The 23157-nt window shown below is 56.8% G+C and overlaps 1 protein-coding gene across 1 annotated transcript in view; it reads right to left on the bottom strand.

Moving 5' to 3' along the window:
- LOC122546589 (calpain-2 catalytic subunit-like) overlaps positions 1-15917 on the bottom strand; it is a 30300-nt gene extending 14383 nt beyond the window's left edge. The window contains exon 1 of the mRNA XM_087976857.1: positions 15623-15917. Coding sequence (XP_087832983.1) covers positions 15623-15859 — 237 coding nt within the window. The 5' untranslated portion in view covers positions 15860-15917. The remainder of the gene's footprint in view (positions 1-15622) is intronic.
- Between the last annotated feature and the right edge of the window lie 7240 nt (positions 15918-23157).

Here is a 23157-nt window from a genome sequence, read left to right on the forward strand (position 1 = left end):
TTTCCCACACACAAAGACACAGTGACTAACCTGAACCAGTCCTTCCCTGGAGGTGGGGTAGATTGTGAGGGGGATGGATAGGGGTGAATAGAGAGCAGACGTTCCCCTTGGTTGAGGGGTCAATATCAAGGGTGCATGGTTTTAAGCAAAGGGGCAGGATTACATCGGGGATTTCGGGAAAGGTATTATTCACTCAAAGGCTGACAGGAATCGAGAACTTACTGCCTGCACAGACTACCTTTTACAAAAATATTTGGATGGGTATTTAAAATACCATTCCAGGACATGGGGCCAGTGCAGGAAACTGGGATCAGCTGACTTTCAGTGGGGTTTATGTGAATGCAAGCTCAATGGGCAGATGCCCTTTTCACACCGTATACAAATCGATGAAATCTCATGGGAAATATCGAAACAGAGAGTCGCACAGAGGGAAAGGAGGACAGGACAAGATGTTTGACCATTTCAGAGAGGACAAGAGACACTGCTTGTGATGACTGAGGGATGTCAGGCCTTGAGTGATTTCACACAACTGGAGTACAGTACTGGTGGGGACAGGTCTGTCACTGTATAACACTGGGGTACAGTACTGGGGTGGGGACAGGTCTGTCACTGTATAACACTGGAGTACAGTACTGGTGGGGACAGGTCTGTCACTGTATAACACTGGGGTACAGTACTGGGGTGGGGACAGGTCTGTCACTGTATAACCCTGGGGTACAGTACTGGGGTGGGAACAGGTCTGTCACTGTATAACACTGGGGTACAGTACTGGGGTGGGGACAGGTCTGTCCGTGTATAACTCTGGGGTTCAGTACTGGGGTGGGGACAGGTCTGTCACTGTATAAAACTGGGGTACAGTACTGGGGTGGGGACAGGTCTGTCACTGTATAACACTGGGGTACAGTACTGGGGTGGGGACAGGTCTGTCACTGTATAACCCTGGGGTACAGTACTGGTGGGGACAGGTCTGTCACTGTATAACACTGGGGTACAGTACTGGGGTGGGGACAGGTCTGTCACTGTATAACACTGAGGTACAGTACTGGTGGGGACAGGTCTGTCACTGTGTAACACTGGGGTACAGTACTGGGGTGGGGACAGGTCTGTCACTGTATAACACTGGGGTACAGTACTGGGATGGGGACAGGTCTGTCACTGTATAACACTGGGGTACAGTACTGGGGTGGGGACAGGTCTGTCACTGTATAACTCTGGGGTTCAGTACTGGGGTGGGGACAGGTCTGTCACTGTATAACCCTGGGGTACAGTACTGGGGTGGGGACAGGTCTGTCACTGTATAACACTGGGGTACAGTACTGGGGTGGGGACAGATCTGTCACTGTATAACACTGGGGTTCAGTACTGGGGTGGGGACAGGTCTGTCACTGTATAACTCTGGGGTACAGTACTGGGGTGGGGACAGGTCTGTCCCTGTATAACCCTGGGGTACAGTACTGGGGTGGGGACAGGTCTGTCACTGTATAACCCTGGGGTACAGTACTGGGATGGAGACAGATCTGTCACTGTATAACACTGGGGTACAGTACTGGGGTGGGGACAGGTCCGTCACTGTATAACACTGGGGTACAGTACTGGGGTGGGGACAGGTCTGTCACTGTATAACACTGGGGAACTGTACTGGGGTGGGGACAGGTCCGTCACTGTATAACACTGGGGTACTGTACTGGGGTGGGGACAGGTCTGTCACTGTATAACACTGGGGTACAGTACTGGGGTGGGGACAGGTCTGTCCCTGTATAACACTGGGGTACAGTACTGGGGTGGGGACAGGTCTGTCACTGTATAACTCTGGGGCACAGTACTGGGGTGGGGACAGCTCTGTCACTGTATAACACTGGGGTACAGTACTGGGGTGGAGACAGGTCTGTCCCTGTATAACACTGGGGTACAGTACTGGGGTGGGGACAGGGCTGTCACTGTATAACACTGGGGTACAGTACTGGGGTGGGGACAGGTCTGTCACTGTATAACACTGGGGTACAGTACTGGGGTGGGGACAGGTCTGTCACTGTATAACACTGGGGTACAGTACTGGGGTGGGGACAGGTCTGTCGCTGTATAACACTGGGGTACAGTACTGGGGTGGGGACAGGTCTGTCACTGTATAACTCTGGGGTACAGTACTGGGGTGGGGACAGGTCTGTCACTGTATAACTCTGGGGCACAGTACTGGGGTGGGGACAGCTCTGTCACTGTATAACACTGGGGTACAGTACTGGGGTGGAGACAGGTCTGTCCCTGTATAACACTGGGGTACAGTACTGGGGTGGAGACAGGTCTGTCCCTGTATAACACTGGGGTACAGTACTGGGGTGGGGACAGCTCTGTCACTGTATAACACCGGGGTACAGTACTGGGGTGGGGACAGGTCCGTCACTGTATAACACTGGGGTACAGTACTGGGGTGGGGACAGGGCTGTCACTGTATAACACTGGGGTACAGTACTGGGGTAGGGACAGGTCTGTCACTGTATAACACTGGGGTACAGTACTGGGGTGGGGACAGGGCTGTCACTGTATAACACTGGGGTACAGTACTGGGGTGGGGACAGGTCTGTCACTGTATAACACTGGGGTACTGTACTGGGGTGGGGACAGGGCTGTCACTGTATAACACTGGGGTACAGTACTGGGGTGGGGACAGGTCTGTCACTGTATAACACTGGGGTACAGTACTGGTGGGGACAGGGCTGTCACTGTATAACACTGGGTACAGTACTGGTGGGGACAGGTCTGTCACTGTATAACACTGGGGTACAGTACTGGGGTGGGGACAGGTCTGTCACTGTATAACACTGGGGTACAGTACTGGGGTGGGGACAGGTCCGTCACTGTATAACACTGGGGTACAGTACTGGGGTGGGGACAGGTCTGTCACTGTATAACACCGGGGTACAGTACTGGGGTGGGGACAGGTCTGTCACTGTATAACCCTGGGGTACAGTACTGGGGTGGGGACAGGTCTGTCACTGTATAACACTGGGGTACAGTACTGGGGTGGGGACATGTCCGTCACTGTATAACACTGGGGTACAGTACTGGTGGGGACAGGTCTGTCACTGTATAACCCTGGGGTACAGTACTGGGGTGGGGACAGGTCTGTCACTGTATAACACTGGGGTACAGTACTGGGGTGGGGACATGTCCGTCACTGTATAACACTGGGGTACAGTACTGGGGTGGGGACAGGTCTGTCACTGTATAACACTGGGGTACAGTACTGGGGTGGGGACAGGTCTGTCACTGTATAACACTGGGGTACAGTACTGGGGTGGGGACAGGTCTGTCACTGTATAACACTGGGGTACAGTACTGGGGTGGGGACAGGGCTGTCACTGTATAACACTGGGGTACAGCACTGGGGTGGGGACAGGTCCGTCACTGTATAACACTGGGGTACAGTACTGGGGTGGGGACAGGTCTGTCACTGTATAACACTGGGGTAAAGTACTGGGGTGGGGTCAGGTCTGTCACTGTATAACACTGGGGTACAGTACTGGGGTGGGGACAGGTCTGTCACTGTATAACACTGGGGTACAGTACTGGGGTGGGGACAGGTCCGTCACTGTATAACACTGGGGTACAGTACTGGGGTGGGGACAGGTCTGTCACTGTATAACACTGGGGTACAGTACTGGGGTGGGGACAGGTCTGTCACTGTATAACACTGGGGTACAGTACTGGGGTGGGGACAGGTCTGTCACTGTATAACACTGGGGTACAGTACTGGAGTGGGGACAGGTCTGTCCCTGTATAACACTGGGGTAAAGTACTGGGGTGGGGACAGGTCTGTCCCTGTATAACACTGGGGTACAGTACTGGAGTGGGGACAGGTCTGTCACTGTATAACACTGGGGTACAGTACTGGAGTGGGGACAGGTCTGTCACTGTATAACACTGGGGTACAGTACTGGGGTGGGGACAGGTCTGTCCCTGTATAACACTGGGGTACAGTACTGGGGTGGGGACAGGTCTGTCACTGTATAACACTGGGGTACAGTACTGGAGTGGGGACAGGTCTGTCACTGTATAACACTGGGGTACAGTACTGGGGTGGGGACAGGTCTGTCACTGTATAACACTGGGGTACAGTACTGGGGTGGGGACAGGTCTGTCACTGTATAACACTGGGATACAGTACTGGAGTGGGGACAGGTCTGTCGCTGTATAACACTGGGGTACAGTACTGGGGTGGGGACAGGTCTGTCACTGTATAACACTGGGGTACAGTACTGGGGTGGGGACAGGTCTGTCCGTGTATAACTCTGGGGCACAGTACTGGTGGGGACAGGGCTGTCACTGTATAACACTGGGGTACAGTACTGGAGTGGGGACAGGTCTGTCACTGTATAACACTGGGGTACAGTACTGGGGTGGGGACAGGGCTGTCACTGTATAACACTGGGGTACAGTACTGGAGTGGGGACAGGTCTGTCACTGTATAACACTGGGGTACAGTACTGGTGGGGACAGGCCTGTCACTGTATAACACTGGGGTACAGTACTGGAGTGGGGACAGGTCTGTCACTGTATAACACTGGGGTACAGTACTGGGGTGGGGACAGGGCTGTCACTGTATAACACTGGGGTACAGTACTGGGGTGGGGACAGGTCTGTCACTGTATAACACTGGGGTACAGTACTGGGGTGGGGACAGGTCTGTCACTGTATAACACTGGGGTACAGTACTGGGGTGGGGACAGGTCTGTCCGTGTATAACACTGGGGTTCAGTACTGGGGTGGGGACAGGTCTGTCACTGTATAACACTGGGGTACAGTACTGGGGTGGGGACAGGTCTGTCCGTGTATAACACTGGGGTACAGTACTGGTGGGGACAGGTCTGTCCCTGTATAACACTGGGGTACAGTACTGGGGTGGGGACAGGTCTGTCACTGTATAACACTGGAGTACAGTACTGGTGGGGACAGGTCTGTCACTGTATAACACTGGGGTACAGTACTGGGGTGGGGACAGGTCTGTCACTGTATAACACTGGAGTACAGTACTGGTGGGGACAGGTCTGTCACTGTATAACACTGGGGTACAGTACTGGGGTGGGGACAGGTCTGTCACTGTATAACCCTGGGGTACAGTACTGGGGTGGGGACAGGTCTGTCACTGTATAAAACTGGGGTACAGCACTGGGGTGGGGACAGGTCTGTCACTGTGTAACACTGGGGTACAGTACTGGGGTGGGGACAGGTCTGTCACTGTATAACCCTGGGGTACAGTACTGGTGGGGACAGGTCTGTCACTGTATAACACTGGGGTACAGTACTGGGGTGGGGACAGGTCTGTCACTGTATAACACTGAGGTACAGTACTGGTGGGGACAGGTCTGTCACTGTGTAACACTGGGGTACAGTACTGGGGTGGGGACAGGTCTGTCACTGTATAACACTGGGGTACAGTACTGGGATGGGGACAGGTCTGTCACTGTATAACACTGGGGTACAGTACTGGGGTGGGGACAGGTCTGTCACTGTATAACTCTGGGGTTCAGTACTGGTGGGGACAGGTCTGTCACTGTATAACACTGGGGTACAGTACTGGGGTGGGGACAGATCTGTCACTGTATAACACTGGGGTTCAGTACTGGGGTGGGGACAGGTCTGTCACTGTATAACTCTGGGGTACAGTACTGGGGTGGGGACAGGTCTGTCCCTGTATAACCCTGGGGTACAGTACTGGGGTGGGGACAGGTCTGTCACTGTATAACCCTGGGGTACAGTACTGGGATGGAGACAGATCTGTCACTGTATAACACTGGGGTACAGTACTGGGGTGGGGACAGGTCTGTCACTGTATAACCCTGGGGTACAGTACTGGGGTAGGGACAGGTCTGTCACTGTATCACACTGGGGTACAGTACTGGTGGGGACAGGTCTGTCACTGTATAACCCTGGGGTACAGTACTGGGGTAGGGACAGGTCTGTCCCTGTATAACACTGGGGTACAGTACTGGGGTGGGGACAGGTCTGTCACTGTATAACCCTGGGGTACAGTACTGGGGTAGGGACAGGTCTGTCCCTGTATAACACTGGGGTACAGTACTGGGGTGGGGACAGGTCTGTCACTGTATAACACCGGGGTACAGTACTGGGGTGGGGACAGGTCCGTCACTGTATAACCCTGGGGTACAGTACTGGGGTAGGGACAGGTCTGTCCCTGTATAACACTGGGGTACAGTACTGGTGTGGGCGGGTCTGTCCCTGTATAACACTGGGGTACAGTACTGGGGTGGGGACAGGTCCGTCACTGTATAACACTGGGGTACAGTACTGGGGTGGGGACAGGTCTGTCACTGTATAACACCGGGGTACAGTACTGGGATGGGGACAGGTCTGTCACTGTATAACTCTGGGGCACAGTACTGGGGTGGGGACAGCTCTGTCACTGTATAACACTGGGGTACAGTACTGGGGTGGGGACAGGTCTGTCACTGTATAACACTGGGGTACAGTACTGGGATGGGGACAGGTCTGTCACTGTATAACACTGGGGCACAGTACTGGGGTGGGGACAGCTCTGTCACTGTATAACACTGGGGTACAGTACTGGGGTGGGGACAGGTCTGTCACTGTATAACACCGGGGTACAGTACTGGGATGGGGACAGGTCTGTCACTGTATAACTCTGGGGCACAGTACTGGGGTGGGGACAGCTCTGTCACTGTATAACACTGGGGTACAGTACTGGGGTGGGGACAGGGCTGTCACTGTATAACACTGGGGTACAGTACTGGGGTGGGGACAAGGCTGTCACTGTATAACACTGGGGTACAGTACTGGGGTGGAGACAGGTCTGTCACTGTATAACACTGGGGTACAGTACTGGGGTGGGGACAGGTCTGTCACTGTATAACTCTGGGGCACAGTACTGGGGTGGGGACAGCTCTGTCACTGTATAACACTGGGGTACAGTACTGGGGTGGAGACAGGTCTGTCACTGTATAACACTGGGGTACAGTACTGGGGTGGGGACAGGTCTGTCACTGTATAACACTGGGGTACAGTACTGGGGTGGGGACAGGTCTGTCACTGTATAACACTGGGGTACAGTACTGGGGTGGGGACAGGTCTGTCACTGTATAACACTGGGGTACAGTACTGGGGTGGGGACAGGTCTGTCACTGTATAACACCGGGGTACAGTACTGGGGTGGGGACAGGTCCGTCACTGTATAACACTGGGGTACAGTACTGGGGTGGGGACAGGTCTGTCACTGTATAACACCGGGGTACAGTACTGGGGTGGGGACAGGTCTGTCACTGTATAACACCGGGGTACAGTACTGGGGTGGGGACAGGTCTGTCACTGTATAACACTGGGGTACAGTACTGGGGTGGGGACATGTCCGTCACTGTATAACACTGGGGTACAGTACTGGGGTGGGGACAGGTCTGTCACTGTATAACACTGGGGTACAGTACTGGGGTGGGGACAGGTCTGTCACTGTATAACACTGGGGTACAGTACTGGGGTGGGGACAGGTCTGTCACTGTATAACACTGGGGTACAGTACTGGGGTGGGGACAGGTCTGTCCCTGTATAACACTGGGGTACAGTACTGGGGTGGGGACAGGTCTGTCACTGTATAACACTGGGGTACAGTACTGGAGTGGGGACAGGTCTGTCACTGTATAACACTGGGGTACAGTACTGGGGTGGGGACAGGTCTGTCACTGTATAACACTGGGGTACAGTACTGGGGTGGGGACAGGTCTGTCACTGTATAACACTGGGATACAGTACTGGAGTGGGGACAGGTCTGTCGCTGTATAACACTGGGGTACAGTACTGGGGTGGGGACAGGTCTGTCACTGTATAACACTGGGGTACAGTACTGGGGTGGGGACAGGTCTGTCCGTGTATAACTCTGGGGCACAGTACTGGTGGGGACAGGGCTGTCACTGTATAACACTGGGGTACAGTACTGGAGTGGGGACAGGTCTGTCACTGTATAACACTGGGGTACAGTACTGGGGTGGGGACAGGTCTGTCACTGTATAACACTGTGGTACAGTACTGGGGTGGGGACAGGTCTGTCACTGTATAACACTGGGGTACAGTACTGGGGTGGGGACAGGTCTGTCACTGTATAACACCGGGGTACAGTACTGGGGTGGGGACAGGTCTGTCACTGTATAACACTGTGGTACAGTACTGGGGTGGGGACAGGTCTGTCACTGTATAACACTGGGGTACAGTACTGGGGTGGGGACAGGTCCGTCACTGTATAACACTGGGGTACAGTACTGGGGTGGAGACAGGTCTGTCACTGTATAACACTGGGGTACAGTACTGGTGGGGACAGGTCTGTCACTGTATAACCCTGGGGTACAGTACTGGGGTGGGGACAGGTCTGTCACTGTATAACACTGGGGTACAGTACTGGGGTGGGGACAGGTCTGTCACTGTATAACACCGGGGTACAGTACTGGGGTGGGGACAGGTCTGTCACTGTATAACACTGGGGTACAGTACTGGGGTGGGGACAGGTCTGTCACTGTATAACACTGGGGTACAGTACTGGGGTGGGGACAGGTCTGTCACTGTATAACACTGGGGTACAGTACTGGGGTGGGGACAGGGCTGTCACTGTATAACCCTGGGGTACAGTACTGGGGTGGGGACAGGTCTGTCACTGTATAACACTGGGGTACAGTACTGGGGTGGGGACAGGTCTGTCACTGTATAACACTGGGGTACAGTACTGGTGGGGACAGGTCTGTCACTGTATAACCCTGGGGTACAGTACTGGGGTGGGGACAGGTCTGTCACTGTATAACACTGGGGTACAGTACTGGGGTGGGGACAGGGCTGTCACTGTATAACCCTGGGGTACAGTACTGGGGTGGGGACAGGTCTGTCACTGTATAACACTGGGGTACAGTACTGGGGTGGGGACAGGGCTGTCACTGTATAACACCGGGGTACAGTACTGGGGTGGGGACATGTCCGTCACTGTATAACACTGGGGTACAGTACTGGGGTGGGGACAGGTCTGTCACTGTATAACACTGGGGTACAGTACTGGGGTGGGGACAGGTCTGTCACTGTATAACACTGGGGTACAGTACTGGTGGGGACAGGGCTGTCACTGTATAACACTGGGGTACAGTACTGGTGGGGACAGGGCTGTCACTGTATAACACTGGGGTACAGTACTGGGGTGGGGACAGGTCCGTCACTGTATAACACTGGGGTACAGTACTGGGGTGGGGACAGGTCTGTCACTGTATAACACTGGGGTAAAGTACTGGGGTGGGGACAGGTCTGTCACTGTATAACACTGTGGTACAGTACTGGGGTGGGGACAGGTCTGTCACTGTATAACACTGGGGTACAGTACTGGGGTGGGGACAGGTCTGTCACTGTATAACACTGGGGTACAGTACTGGGGTGGGGACAGGTCCGTCACTGTATAACACTGGGGTACAGTACTGGGGTGGGGACAGGTCTGTCACTGTATAACACTGGGGTACAGTACTGGGGTGGGGACAGGTCTGTCACTGTATAACACTGGGGTACAGTACTGGGGTGGGGACAGGTCTGTCACTGTATAACACTGGGGTACAGTACTGGAGTGGGGACAGGTCTGTCCCTGTATAACACTGGGGTAAAGTACTGGGGTGGGGACAGGTCTGTCCCTGTATAACACTGGGGTACAGTACTGGAGTGGGGACAGGTCTGTCACTGTATAACACTGGGGTACAGTACTGGGGTGGGGACAGGTCTGTCCCTGTATAACACTGGGGTACAGTACTGGAGTGGGGACAGGTCTGTCCCTGTATAACACTGGGGTACAGTACTGGAGTGGGGACAGGTCTGTCACTGTATAACACTGGGGTACAGTACTGGGGTGGGGACAGGTCTGTCCCTGTATAACACTGGGGTACAGTACTGGGGTGGGGACAGGTCTGTCACTGTATAACACTGGGGTACAGTACTGGAGTGGGGACAGGTCTGTCACTGTATAACACTGGGGTACAGTACTGGGGTGGGGACAGGTCTGTCACTGTATAACACTGGGGTACAGTACTGGGGTGGGGACAGGTCTGTCACTGTATAACACTGGGATACAGTACTGGAGTGGGGACAGGTCTGTCGCTGTATAACACTGGGGTACAGTACTGGGGTGGGGACAGGTCTGTCACTGTATAACACTGGGGTACAGTACTGGGGTGGGGACAGGTCTGTCCGTGTATAACTCTGGGGCACAGTACTGGTGGGGACAGGGCTGTCACTGTATAACACTGGGGTACAGTACTGGAGTGGGGACAGGGCTGTCACTGTATAACACTGGGGTACAGTACTGGGGTGGGGACAGGGCTGTCACTGTATAACACTGGGGTACAGTACTGGAGTGGGGACAGGTCTGTCACTGTATAACACTGGGGTACAGTACTGGAGTGGGGACAGGTCTGTCACTGTATAACACTGGGGTACAGTACTGGAGTGGGGACAGGTCTGTCACTGTATAACACTGGGGTACAGTACTGGGGTGGGGACAGGGCTGTCACTGTATAACACTGGGGTACAGTACTGGAGTGGGGACAGGTCTGTCACTGTATAACACTGGGGTACAGTACTGGTGGGGACAGGCCTGTCACTGTATAACACTGGGGTACAGTACTGGAGTGGGGACAGGTCTGTCACTGTATAACACTGGGGTACAGTACTGGGGTGGGGACAGGGCTGTCACTGTATAACACTGGGGTACAGTACTGGGGTGGGGACAGGTCTGTCACTGTATAACACTGGGGTACAGTACTGGGGTGGGGACAGGTCTGTCACTGTATAACACTGGGGTACAGTACTGGGGTGGGGACAGGTCTGTCCGTGTATAACACTGGGGTTCAGTACTGGGGTGGGGACAGGTCTGTCACTGTATAACACTGGGGTACAGTACTGGGGTGGGGACAGGTCTGTCCGTGTATAACACTGGGGTACAGTACTGGTGGGGACAGGTCTGTCCCTGTATAACACTGGGGTACAGTACTGGGGTGGGGACAGGTCTGTCACTGTATAACACTGGAGTACAGTACTGGGGTAGAGACAGGTCTGTCACTGTATAACACTGGGGTACAGTACTGGGGTGGGGACAGGTCTGTCACTGTATAACACTGGGGCACAGTACTGGGGTGGGGACAGGTCTGTCCGTGTATAACACTGCGATACAGTACTGGGGTGGGGACAGGTCTGTCACTGTATAACACTGGGGTACAGTACTGGGGTGGGGACAGGTCTGTCACTGTATAACACTGGGGTACAGTACTGGGGTGGGGACAGGTCCGTCACTGTATAACACTGGGGTACAGTACTGGGGTGGGGACAGGTCTGTCACTGTATAACACTGGGGTACAGTACTGGGGTGGGGACAGGTCTGTCCGTGTATAACACTGCGATACAGTACTGGGGTGGGGACAGGTCTGTCACTGTATAACACTGCGATACAGTACTGGGGTGGGGACAGGTCTGTCACTGTATAACACTGGGGTACAGTACTGGGGTGGGGACAGGTCTGTCACTGTATAACACTGGGGTACAGTACTGGTGGTGTGCTGAACGTAGTGGGGTGTGGTGATGTCTCATGTTGCTGTGCCTGGCAGTTGTATATTGTGGTTTGATGATATTATTTCCTGAACATTGCTGCAGTTTCTGACTTGTTTTGAGCAGATGTGGGGTGTGGTTATAAAAAAGGGTGTGCCGCTGGCTCAGCTACAAGCCACGTTACTGGGAGCTGTGTTAGTCTGTGCTCACTCGGTCATGTAGTAGCAGCTCACCTCCCAGCACCCCCCCCCGAACCAGGTACATCGAGACCCCCCCCCCACAGCCCGGGTACACCGAGACCCCCCCCCCACAGCCCAGGTACACCGAGACCCCCCCCCCCACAGCCCGAGTACACCGAGACCCCCCCCACAGCCCGGGTACACCGAGACCACCCCCCCACAGCCCGAGTACACCGAGACCCCCCCCCCCCACAGCCCGAGTACACCGAGACCCCCCCCACAGCCCGGGTACACCGAGACCCCCCCACAGCCCGGGTACACCGAGACCCCCCCCACAGCCCGGGTATACAGAGACCCCCCCCACAGCCCGGGCACACCGAGACCCCCGACGGTTGCACCAAACTGCCTGGACCTTTCCCTCTCCCCTCAGTGCACCCATGAGCACTCCCCCCCCCCCCCCCCCTCCCCCTCCCCGCGGTGATGACAGAGTTTCGAAGAAGCAGCTATATTTTAACATTTCATTTGGCCATCAGAAATAATAACAGGAGGAGGCCATTCAGCCCCTCAGGCCTGCCCCACCACTCAATGGGATCAAGGCTGCTGAGACATTCCTCACCTCGACTTTCCTGCCCTTCTCCTTGACTCCCGGGTGAACCAAGGGTCTCTCTCTCTCAGTCTTAAACGTACACGAGGCCTCTGGCCCCACTGCTCTCTGGGGTTCCAGAGACCCACACGTTGTCGGAGAGAAGAAATCCCTCCTTGTCCCTGCCTTAAATCGGTGCCCCTTTATCCTGACCCTCTGCCCTCTGGCCCAGACCCTCCCATGAGGGGAACCATCCTCTCAGCATTGACCCTGTCAAACCCTGAACAGTCCAACGTGTTTCAATGAGGTCACCTTTCATTCCTCTACACTCCAGGGAGTAGAGTTCAAACCTGTACATGAGACAATCCCTCCATCCCAGGGACCATCCCAGTGGACCTTCTCTGAGCTGCCTCCAATCAAATGGTATCTTTCCTTAATAAGGGACACAGCTGCTGACAGTGCTCCAGATGTGCTCCCCCCAGCTCCCTGTACAGTTACAGTAAGACTCCCCCTACTCCAAGCCCCAACATTCCACCAGCCCTTTGTGCATACGTTTAGCGGCAGTTCCAAGTTTGCCATGTCACTGTGGGTCTGGAGTCACATGTACATCCGTAAACACGTGTGTAGCTACACAGACACAGGAGTGAGGAGTGGATCAGAGACTCTCATCAGGCCCAACAAGTCCACACCAACCCTCCAAGGAATATCCCACTCAGACCCCTTCCCCTAACCTATTACTCTACACTTACCCCTAACTAATGCACCTAACCTACACATCCCTGAACACTATGAGCACGGCTAATCCACCCTGACCTGCACATCTTTGGATTGTGGGAGGAAACCGGAGCACCCGGAGGAAACCCACGCAGACACAGGGAGAATGTGCAAACTCCACACAGTCAGTCGCCTGAGGCGGGAATCGAACCTGGGTCCCTGGCGCTGTGAGGCAGTAGTGCTGACCAATCTCTGGTGGATATTGGCCTCACATCAATAGCCTTCCCTCACACGGCCAACCTGCTCACTCAGCGTGGGCCAGACTAAGGGAACAGAACAGATTTTGTTCCTTTTCCTGAACCAGGTACATTTTATAATAATCAGCTCAATTCCTGCTCGGCACTCCCTAAGTAATGTTTCTTAAACTTGATTTCAACCTTGAGTTCACTTTCTGAGAGTTGACGTCCCCCATCCCAGAGCCATCAGCAGCTCTTTATATGGTCCAACCCACCCTGGACTCTTCCTGTGCAAAAGGCCATTCAGCCCATTAAATCTGAACTGACTATCCGAATGGGAACCCCACCCCCTGCAAGTTCCCCTCCAAGTCCCTCCCCATCCTGACTGGGAAATATCTCCCCATTCCCTCACTGTCACTGGGTCCGAATCCCGGAATTCCCTCCCTCAGGGCATTGTGGTTTACCCACAGCGGGTCAGGATGGCAGCTCACCCCCACCTTCTCAAGGGGCAAAAAATGCTGGGATAACCAGTCACAGCCCATGGACGGGGGAGTAAATGAGCAGTGTTCCCTAGTGCCAATCTACTGCCCATTTCCCTGCACACACATCACTCACTCACACCCACTCAGCGCCAAAAAAACCAAACTGTTCTTGTCTTTAATCAGTTAGCACCTCACATTAAACCTACACCACCCTCTTGGTGCTGGTTTTCCACCCAAATAAAGATCAAACTCCTGCAGAAGCTGAAAACAGGAAACCCCAACACAATAAATGCTGGAGGAACTCAGCAGCGTCTGTGGACAGACAGAGAGAGAGAGAGACAGACAGAGAGACAGACAGAGAGAGAGACAGAGAGAGAGAGACAGAGAGAGAGAGACAGAGAGAGAGAGACAGAGAGAGAGAGACAGACAGAGAGAGAGACAGAGAGAGAGACAGAGAGAGAGACAGAGACAGAGAGAGAGACAGAGAGAGAGAGACAGACAGAGAGAGAGAGACAGACAGAGAGAGAGACAGAGGAGAGACAGAGGGAGAGACAGAGGGAGAGACAGAGGGAGAGACAGAGGGAGAGACGGGTGGTGGGGGGGTGAGGGGGAGTCGGGGGGAGAAGGGGGGGTAAGGGGGGTGAGGTTGAGGGGGAGTCGGGGGGGTGGGGGGTTGAGGGGGAGTCGGGGGGGTGGGGGGGTGAGGGGGAGTCGGGGGGTGGGGGGGGTGAGGGGGAGTTGGGGGGTGGGGGGGGTGAGGGGGAGTCGGGGGGTGGGGGGGTGAGGGGGAGTTGCGGGGGTGGGGGGGGTGAGGGGTCGGGGGTAGAAGGGGGGTGGGGGGGAGAAGGGGGGGTAAGGGGGGTGAGGTTGAGGGGGAGTCAGGGGGGTGGGGGGGTGAGGGGGAGTCGGGGGGGGTGAGGGGGAGTCGGGGGAGTCGGGGGGGGTGAGGGTGAGTCGGGGGGGTGAGGGGGAGTCGGGGGGGTGAGGGGGAGTCGGGGGGGGGATGAGGGGGAGTCGGGGGGGATGAGGGGGAGTCGGGGGGGGGATGAGGGGGAGTCGGGGGGGGATGAGGGGGAGTCGGGGGGGGGATGAGGGGGAGTCGGGGGGGGATGAGGGGGAGTCGGGGGGGGATGAGGGGGAGTCGGGGGGGGATGAGGGGGAGTCGGGGGGGGGATGAGGGGGAGTCGGGGGGGGGGGATGAGGGGGAGAAGGGAGGGATGAAGGGGAGAAGGGGGGGTGAGGGGGAGAAGGGGGGGTGAGGGGGAGAAGGGGGGGTGAGGGGGGGTGAGGGGGGTGAGGGGGGGTGAGGGGGAGAAGGGGGGGTGGGGGAGAAGGGGGGGTGGGGAGAAGGGGGGGTGAGGGAGAAGGGGGGGTGAGGGGGAGAAGGGGGGGTGAGGGGGAGAAGGGGGGGTGAGGGGAGAAGGGGGGGTGAGGGGAGAAGGGGGGAGAGGGGGAGGGGGGGGTGAGGGGGAGAAGGGGGGGGGTGAGGAGGAGAAGGGGGGGGGGTGAGAGGAAGAGACACTGCTTTCCCAGATGTGGCCCTCTGTCCCTCTCTGTCTGTCCCTGTGACCATACACCCTGAACTGTCCCACAGTGACCCCCCTCTTACCCGCACCCCCCTCTCCCCTCAGAGGCCAGGCTTGGGGGGGGGGGTGGGGGGGTATCAGAGCTGGACAGTGATTGTTACAGAGCTGGAATTTCCCGGAGTTGGATCCGAACTTTCCCGGAGTTGGGATGAAAGTTTCCCGGAGGGTGGGGGGTGAGCCTTACCCTGGGGGGGGGGGGGGTGAGCCTTACCCAGGGGGGGGGGGGGGTGAGCCTTACCCGGGGGGGGGGGGGGGTGAGCCTTACCCTGGGTCTGAGCCAGACGACACCCCTGGTTTTGTGGGAGTTGGGGGCGAGTTCCTTGTATCCCAGGCAGCTGGCGGCGGCCGGGAAGCTGTGATCCTGGAATAAGGAGCCCGTCTGCAGACAGTGATCCCGGAGAGCCCCGTATTCCTGCTTCAGGAAAGGTCTCGCTGCTGCATTAGAGCCGAGCCCGGCCCGTCTCTGCCGAGCCTGGGTAATGGTCAGGGCCATCCCGGACATCCCGCTCCCCAGGCACCAGGCACCGGGCACCGGCCTCCTCCCGCTCCCGCTCCCGGTCCTGGTCCGGGCGGAATGGGGCTCCCTGTCCCAGAGACTGGGTGCGGTCCCGGGTCCGCCCACTGTCAACACAGGGCACCGCCCTAACCCGGGACAAGTCAAAACACGCCCGGGACAGAGCGGGATTAGACAGCACTGACCCGGGACAGAGCGGGGTTAGACAGCACTGACCCGGGACAGAGCGGGATTACACAGCACAGACCCGGGACAGAGCGGGATTAGACAGCACTGACCCAGGACAGAGCGGGATTAGACAGCACTGACCCGGGACAGAGCGGGGTTAGACAGCACTGACCCGGGACAGAGCGGGATTACACAGCACTGACCCGGGACAGAGCGGGATTAGACAGCACTGACCCGGGACAGAGCGGGGTTAGACAGCACTGACCCAGGATAGAGCGGGATTACACAGCACTGAACCGGGACAGAGCGGGATTACACAGCACTGAACCGGGACAGAGCGGGATTACACAGAACTGACCCGGGACAGAGCGGGATTACACAGCACTGAACCGGGACAGAGCGGGATTAGACAGAACTGACCCGGGACAGAGCGGGATTACACAGCACTGACCCGGGACAGAGCGGGATTAGACAGCACTGACCCGGGACAGAGCGGGATTAGACAGCACTGACCCGGGACAGAGCGGGATTAGACAGCACTGACCCGGGACAGAGCGGGATTAGACAGCACTGACCCGGGACAGAGCGGGGTTAGACAGCACATACCCAGGACAGAGCGGGATTAGACAGCACTGACCCGGGACAGAGCGGGATTAGACAGCACTGACCCGGGACAGAGCGGGATTAGACAGCACTGACCCGGGACAGAGCGGGATTAGACAGCACTGACCCGGGACAGAGCGGGATTAGACAGCACTGACCCGGGACAGAGCGGGATTACACAGAACTGACCCGGGACAGAGCGGGATTAGACAGCACTGACCCGGGACAGAGCGGGATTACACAGCACTGACCCGGGACAGAGCGGGGTTAGACAGCACTGACCCGGGACAGAGCGGGATTACACAGCACTGACCCGGGACAGAGCGGGGTTAGACAGCACTGACCCGGGACAGAGCGGGATTAGACAGCACTGACCCGGGACAGAGCGGGATTAGACAGCACTGACCCGCGTCAGAGCGGGATTACACAGAACTGACCCGGGACAGAGCGGGATTAGACAGCACTGACCCGGGACAGAGCGGGATTAGACAGCACTGACCCGGAACAGGGCGGGATTACACAGAACTGACCCGGGACAGAGCGGGATTAGACAGCACTGACCCGGGACAGAGCGGGATTAGACAGCACTGACCCGGGACAGAGCGGGATTACACAGCACTGACCCAGGACAGAGCGGGATTACACAGAACTGACCCGGGACAGAGCGGGATTAGACAGCACTGACCCAGGACAGAGCGGGATTACACAGCACTGAACCGGGACAGAGCGGGGTTACACAGAACTGACCCGGGACAGAGCGGGATTACACAGCACTGACCCGGGACAGAGCGGGATTAGACAGCACTGACCCGGGACAGAGCGGGATTACACAGAACTGACCCGGGACAGAGCGGGATTAGACAGCACTGACCCGGGACAGAGCGGGATTAGACAGCACTGACCCGGGACAGAGCGGGATTACACAGCACTGACCCGGGACAGAGCGGGATTACACAGAACTGACCCGGGACAGAGCAGGATTAGACAGCACTGACCCAGGACAGAGCGGGATTACACAGCACTGAACCGGGACAGAGCGGGATTACACAGAACTGACCCGGGACAGAGCGGGATTACACAGCACTGACCCGAGACAGAGCGGGATTACACAGCACTGACCCAGGACAGAGCGGGATTACACAGCACTGAACCGGGAAAGAGCGGGATTACACAGTACTGACCCAGGACAGAGCGGGATTACACAGCACTGACCCGGGACAGAGCGGGATTAGACAGCACTGACCCGGGACAGAGCGGGATTACACAGCACTGACCCGGGACAGAGCGGGATTACACAGCACTGACCCGGGACAGAGCGGGATTAGACAGCACTGACCCGGGACAGAGCGGGATTACACAGCACTGACCCGGGACAGAGCGGGATTACACAGCACTGACCCGGGACAGAGCGGGATTACACAGAACTGACACGGGACAGAGTGGGATTAGACAGCACTGACCCGGGACAGAGCGGGATTACACAGCACTGACCCGGGACAGAGCGGGATTACACAGCACTGACCCGGGACAGAGCGGGATTAGACAGCACTGACCCGGGACAGAGCGGGATTAGACAGCACTGACCCGGGACAGAGCGGGATTACACAGCACTGACCCGGGACAGAGCGGGATTAGACAGCACTGAGCCGGGACAGAGCGGGATTACACAGCACTGACCCGGGACAGAGCGGGATTACACAGCACTGACCCGGGACAGAGCGGGATTACACAGTACTGACCCAGGACAGAGCGGGATTACACAGCACTGACCCGGGACAGAGCGGGATTAGACAGCACTGACCCGGGACAGAGCGGGATTACACAGCACTGACCCGGGACAGAGCGGGATTACACAGCACTGACCCGGGACAGAGCGGGATTAGACAGCACTGACCCGGGACAGAGCGGGATTACACAGCACTGACCCGGGACAGAGCGGGATTACACAGCACTGACCCGGGACAGAGCGGGATTACACAGCACTGACCCAGGACAGAGTGGGATTAGACAGCACTGACCAAGGACAGAGCGGGATTAGACAGCACTGACCCGGGACAGAGTGGGATTAGACAGCACTGACCTGGGACAGAGCGGGATTAGACAGCACTGACCCGGGACAGAGCGGGATTAGGCAGCACTGACCCGGGACAGAGTGGGATTAGACAGCACTGACCCGGGACAGAGCGGGATTAGACAGCACTGACCCGGGACAGAGGGGGATTAGACAGCACTGACCCGGGACAGAGCGGGATTAGACAGCACTGACCCGGGACAGAGCGGGATTACACAGCACTGTCCCGGGACAGAGCGGGATTAGACAGCACTGACCCAGGACAGATCGGGATTAGACAGCACTGACCCGGGACAGAGTGGGATTAGACAGCACTGACCTGGGACAGAGCGGGATTAGACAGCACTGACCCGGGACAGAGCGGGATTACACAGCACTGACCCAGGACAGAGCGGGATTAGACGGCACTGACCCGGGACAGAGCGGGATTAGACGGCACTGACCCAGGACAGAGCAGGATTAGGCAGCACTGACCCGGGACAGAGCGGGATTAGACAGCACTGACCCGGGACAGAGCGGGATTACACAGCACTGACCCGGGACAGAGCGGGATTACACAGCACTGACCCGGGACAGAGCGGGATTACACAGCACTGACCCGGGACAGAGCGGGATTACACAGCACTGACCCAGGACAGAGTGGGATTAAACAGCACTGACCAAGGACAGAGCGGGATTACACAGCACTGACCCGGGACAGAGCGGGATTAGACAGCACTGACCCGGGACAGAGTGGGATTAGACAGCACTGACCTGGGACAGAGCGGGATTAGACAGCACTGACCCGGGACAGAGCGGGATTAGGCAGCACTGACCCGGGACAGAGTGGGATTAGACAGCACTGACCCGGGACAGAGCGGGATAAGACAGCACTGACCCGGGACAGAGCGGGATTAGACAGCACTGACCCGCGTCAGAGCGGGATTACACAGAATTGACCCGGGACAGAGCGGGATTACACAGCACTGACCCGGGACAGAGCGGGATTACACAGCACTGACCCAGGACAGAGCAGGGTTAGACAGCACTGACCCGGGACAGAGTGGGATTAGACAGCACTGACCTGGGACAGAGCGGGATTAGACAGCACTGTCCCTGGACAGAGCGGAATTAGACAGCACTGACCCAGGACAGAGGGGGATTACACAGCACTGACCCGGGACAGAGTGGGATTAGACAGCACTGACCCAGGACAGAGCGGGATTAGACAGGATAGGGACTGGCACTGTGTCTAGACAGAGAGGGATAGGGACTTGCACTGTGTCTAGACAGAGGGGGATAGGGACTGGCACTGTGTCTAGACAGAGAGGGATAGGGACTGGCACTGTGTCTAGACAGGGGGGGTGGGAACGGGAACTGTGTCTAGACAGAGGGGGATAAGGACTGGCACTGTGTCTAGACAGAGGGGGATAGGGACTGGCACTGTGTCTAGACAGAGGGGGATAGGGACTGGCACTGTGTCTAGACAGAGGGGGATAGGGAGTGGCACTGTGTCTAGACAGAGTGGGCATAGGGACTAGCACTGTGTCTAGACAGAGGGGGATAGGGACAGGCACTGTGTCTAGACAGAAGGGGATATGAACTGGCACTGTGTCTAGACAGAGGGGGAATGGGGACAGGCACTGTGTCTAGACAGAGGGGGATAGGGACTGGCACTGTGTCTAGACAGAGGGGTATAAGGACTGGCACTGTGTCTAGACAGAGGGGGATAGGGACTGGCACTGTGTCTAGACAGTGGGGGATAGGGACTGGCACTGTGTCTAGACAGAGGGGGATAGGGACTGGCACTGTGTCTAGATAGAGGGGAATGGGGACTGGCACTGTGTCTAGACAGAGGGGGATAGGGACTGGCACTGTGTCTAGACAGTGGGGGATAGGGACTGGCACTGTGTCTAGACAGAGGGGGATAGGGACAGGCACTGTGTGTAGACAGAGGGGGGATGGGGACAGGCACTGTGTCTAGACAGAGGGGGATAGGGACTGGCACTGTGTCTAGACAGAGGGGGATAGGGTCTGGCACAGTGTGTAGACAGAGGGGGGATGGGGACAGGCACTGTGTCTAGACAGAGGGGGATAGGGACTGGCACTGTGTCTAGACAGAGGGGGGATAGGGACTGGCACTGTGTCTAGACAGAGGGGGATAGGGACAGGCACTGTGTCTAGACAGATTGGGACAGGGACTGGCACTGTGTCTAGACAGAGGGGGATAGGGTCTGGTACTGTGTCAAGACAGAGGGGGATAGGGACAGGCACTGTGTCTAGACAGATTGGGACAGGGACTGGCACTGTGTCTAGACAGAGGGGGATAGGGTCTGGTACTGTGTCTAGACAGAGGGGGATAGGGACAGGCACTGTGTCTAGACAGATTGGGACAGGGACTGGCACTGTGTCTAGACAGAGGGGGATAGGGTCTGGCACAGTGTGTAGACAGAGGGGGGATGGGGACAGGCACTGTGTCTAGACAGAGGGGGATAGTGACTGGCACTGTGTCTCGACAGAGGGGTATAGGGACTGGCACTGTCTCTAGACAGAGGGGGGATAGGGACTGGCACTGTGTCTAGACAAAGGGGGGATAGGGACTGGCACTGTGTCTAGACAGAGGGGGGATAGGGACTGGCACTGTGTCTAGACAGAGGGGGATAGGGACTGGCACTGTGTCTAGACTGAGGGGGATGGGGACTGGCACTGTGTCTAGACAGAGGTGGATAGGGACTGGCACTGTGTCTAGACAGAGGGAGATAGGGACTGGCACTGTGTCTAGACAGAAGGGGATAGGAACTGGCACTGTATCTAGACAGACGGGGATAGGGACAGGCACTGTGTCTAGACAGAGGGGGATAGGGACTGGCACTGTGTCTAGACAGAGGGGGATAGGGACAGGCACTGTGTCTAGACAGAGAGGGATAGGGACTGGCACTGTGTCTAGAGAGAGGGGGATAGGGACTGGCACTGTGTCTAGACTGAGGGGGATGGGGACTGGCACTGTGTCTAGACAGAGGTGGATAGGGACTGGCACTGTGTCTAGACCAAGGGAGATAGGGTCTGGCACTGTGTCTAGACAGAGGGGGGATAGGGACTGGCACTGTGTCTAGACAGAGGGGCATAGGGACTGGTACTGTGTCTAGACAGAGGGGGGACAGGGACTGGCACTGTGCCTAGACAGAGAGGGGATAGGGACTGGTACTGTGTCTAGACAGAGGGGGATAGGGACTGGCACTGTGTCTAGACAGAGGGGGATAGGGACTGGCACTGTGTCTAGACAGATGTGGATAGGGACTGGCACTGTGTCGAGACAGATTGGGATAGGGACTGGCACTGTGTCTAGACAGAGGGGGATAGGGCCTGGCACAGTGTGTAGACAGAGGGGGGATGGGGACAGGCACTGTGTCTAGACAGAGTGGGATAGGGACAGGCACTGTGTCTAGACAGAGGGGGGATAGTGACTGGCACTGTGATTCGACAGAGGGGTATAGGGACTGGCACTGTGTCTAGACAGAGTGGGATAGGGACAGGCACTGTGTCTAGACAGAGGGGGGATAGTGACTGGCACTGTGTCTAGACAGAGGGGGATAGGGACTGGCACTGTGTCTAGACAAAGGGGGGATAGGGACTGGCACTGTGTCTAGACAGAGGGGGATAGGGACTGGCACTGTGTCTAGACTGAGGGGGATGGGGACTGGCACTGTGTCTAGACAGAGGTGGATAGGGACTGGCACTGTGTCTAGACAGAGGGAGATAGGGACTGGCACTGTGTCTAGACAGAAGGGGATAGGAACTGGCATTGTATCTAGACAGACGGGGATAGGGACAGGCACTGTGTCTAGACAGAGGGGGATAGGGACTGGCACTGTGTCTAGACAGAGGGGGATAGGGACAGGCACTGTGTCTAGACAGAGAGGGATAGGGACTGGCACTGTGTCTAGAGAGAGGGGGATAGGGACTGGCACTGTGTCTAGACTGAGGGGGATGGGGACTGGCACTGTGTCTAGACAGAGGTGGATAGGGACTGGCACTGTGTCTAGACCAAGGGAGATAGGGTCTGGCACTGTGTCTAGACAGAGGGGGGATAGGGACTGGCACTGTGTCTAGACAGAGGGGCATAGGGACTGGTACTGTGTCTAGACAGAGGGGGGACAGGGACTGGCACTGTGCCTAGACAGAGGGGGGATAGTGACTGGTACTGTGTCTAGACAGAGGGGGATAGGGACTGGCACTGTGTCTAGACAGAGGGGGATAGGGACTGGCACTGTGTCTAGACAGATGTGGATAGGGACTGGCACTGTGTCTAGACAGATTGGGATAGGGACTGGCACTGTGTCTAGACAGAGGGGGATAGGGCCTGGCACAGTGTGTAGACAGAGGGGGGATGGGGACAGGCACTGTGTCTAGACAGAGTGGGATAGGGACAGGCACTGTGTCTAGACAGAGGGGGGATAGTGACTGG

The sequence above is a fragment of the Chiloscyllium plagiosum genome, unplaced genomic scaffold, assembly GCF_037043375.1.
Source record: "Chiloscyllium plagiosum isolate Xiang-an unplaced genomic scaffold, Cpla_swu_hap1 HiC_scaffold_3, whole genome shotgun sequence".
In the NCBI taxonomy this organism is placed as follows: domain Eukaryota; kingdom Metazoa; phylum Chordata; class Chondrichthyes; order Orectolobiformes; family Hemiscylliidae; genus Chiloscyllium; species Chiloscyllium plagiosum.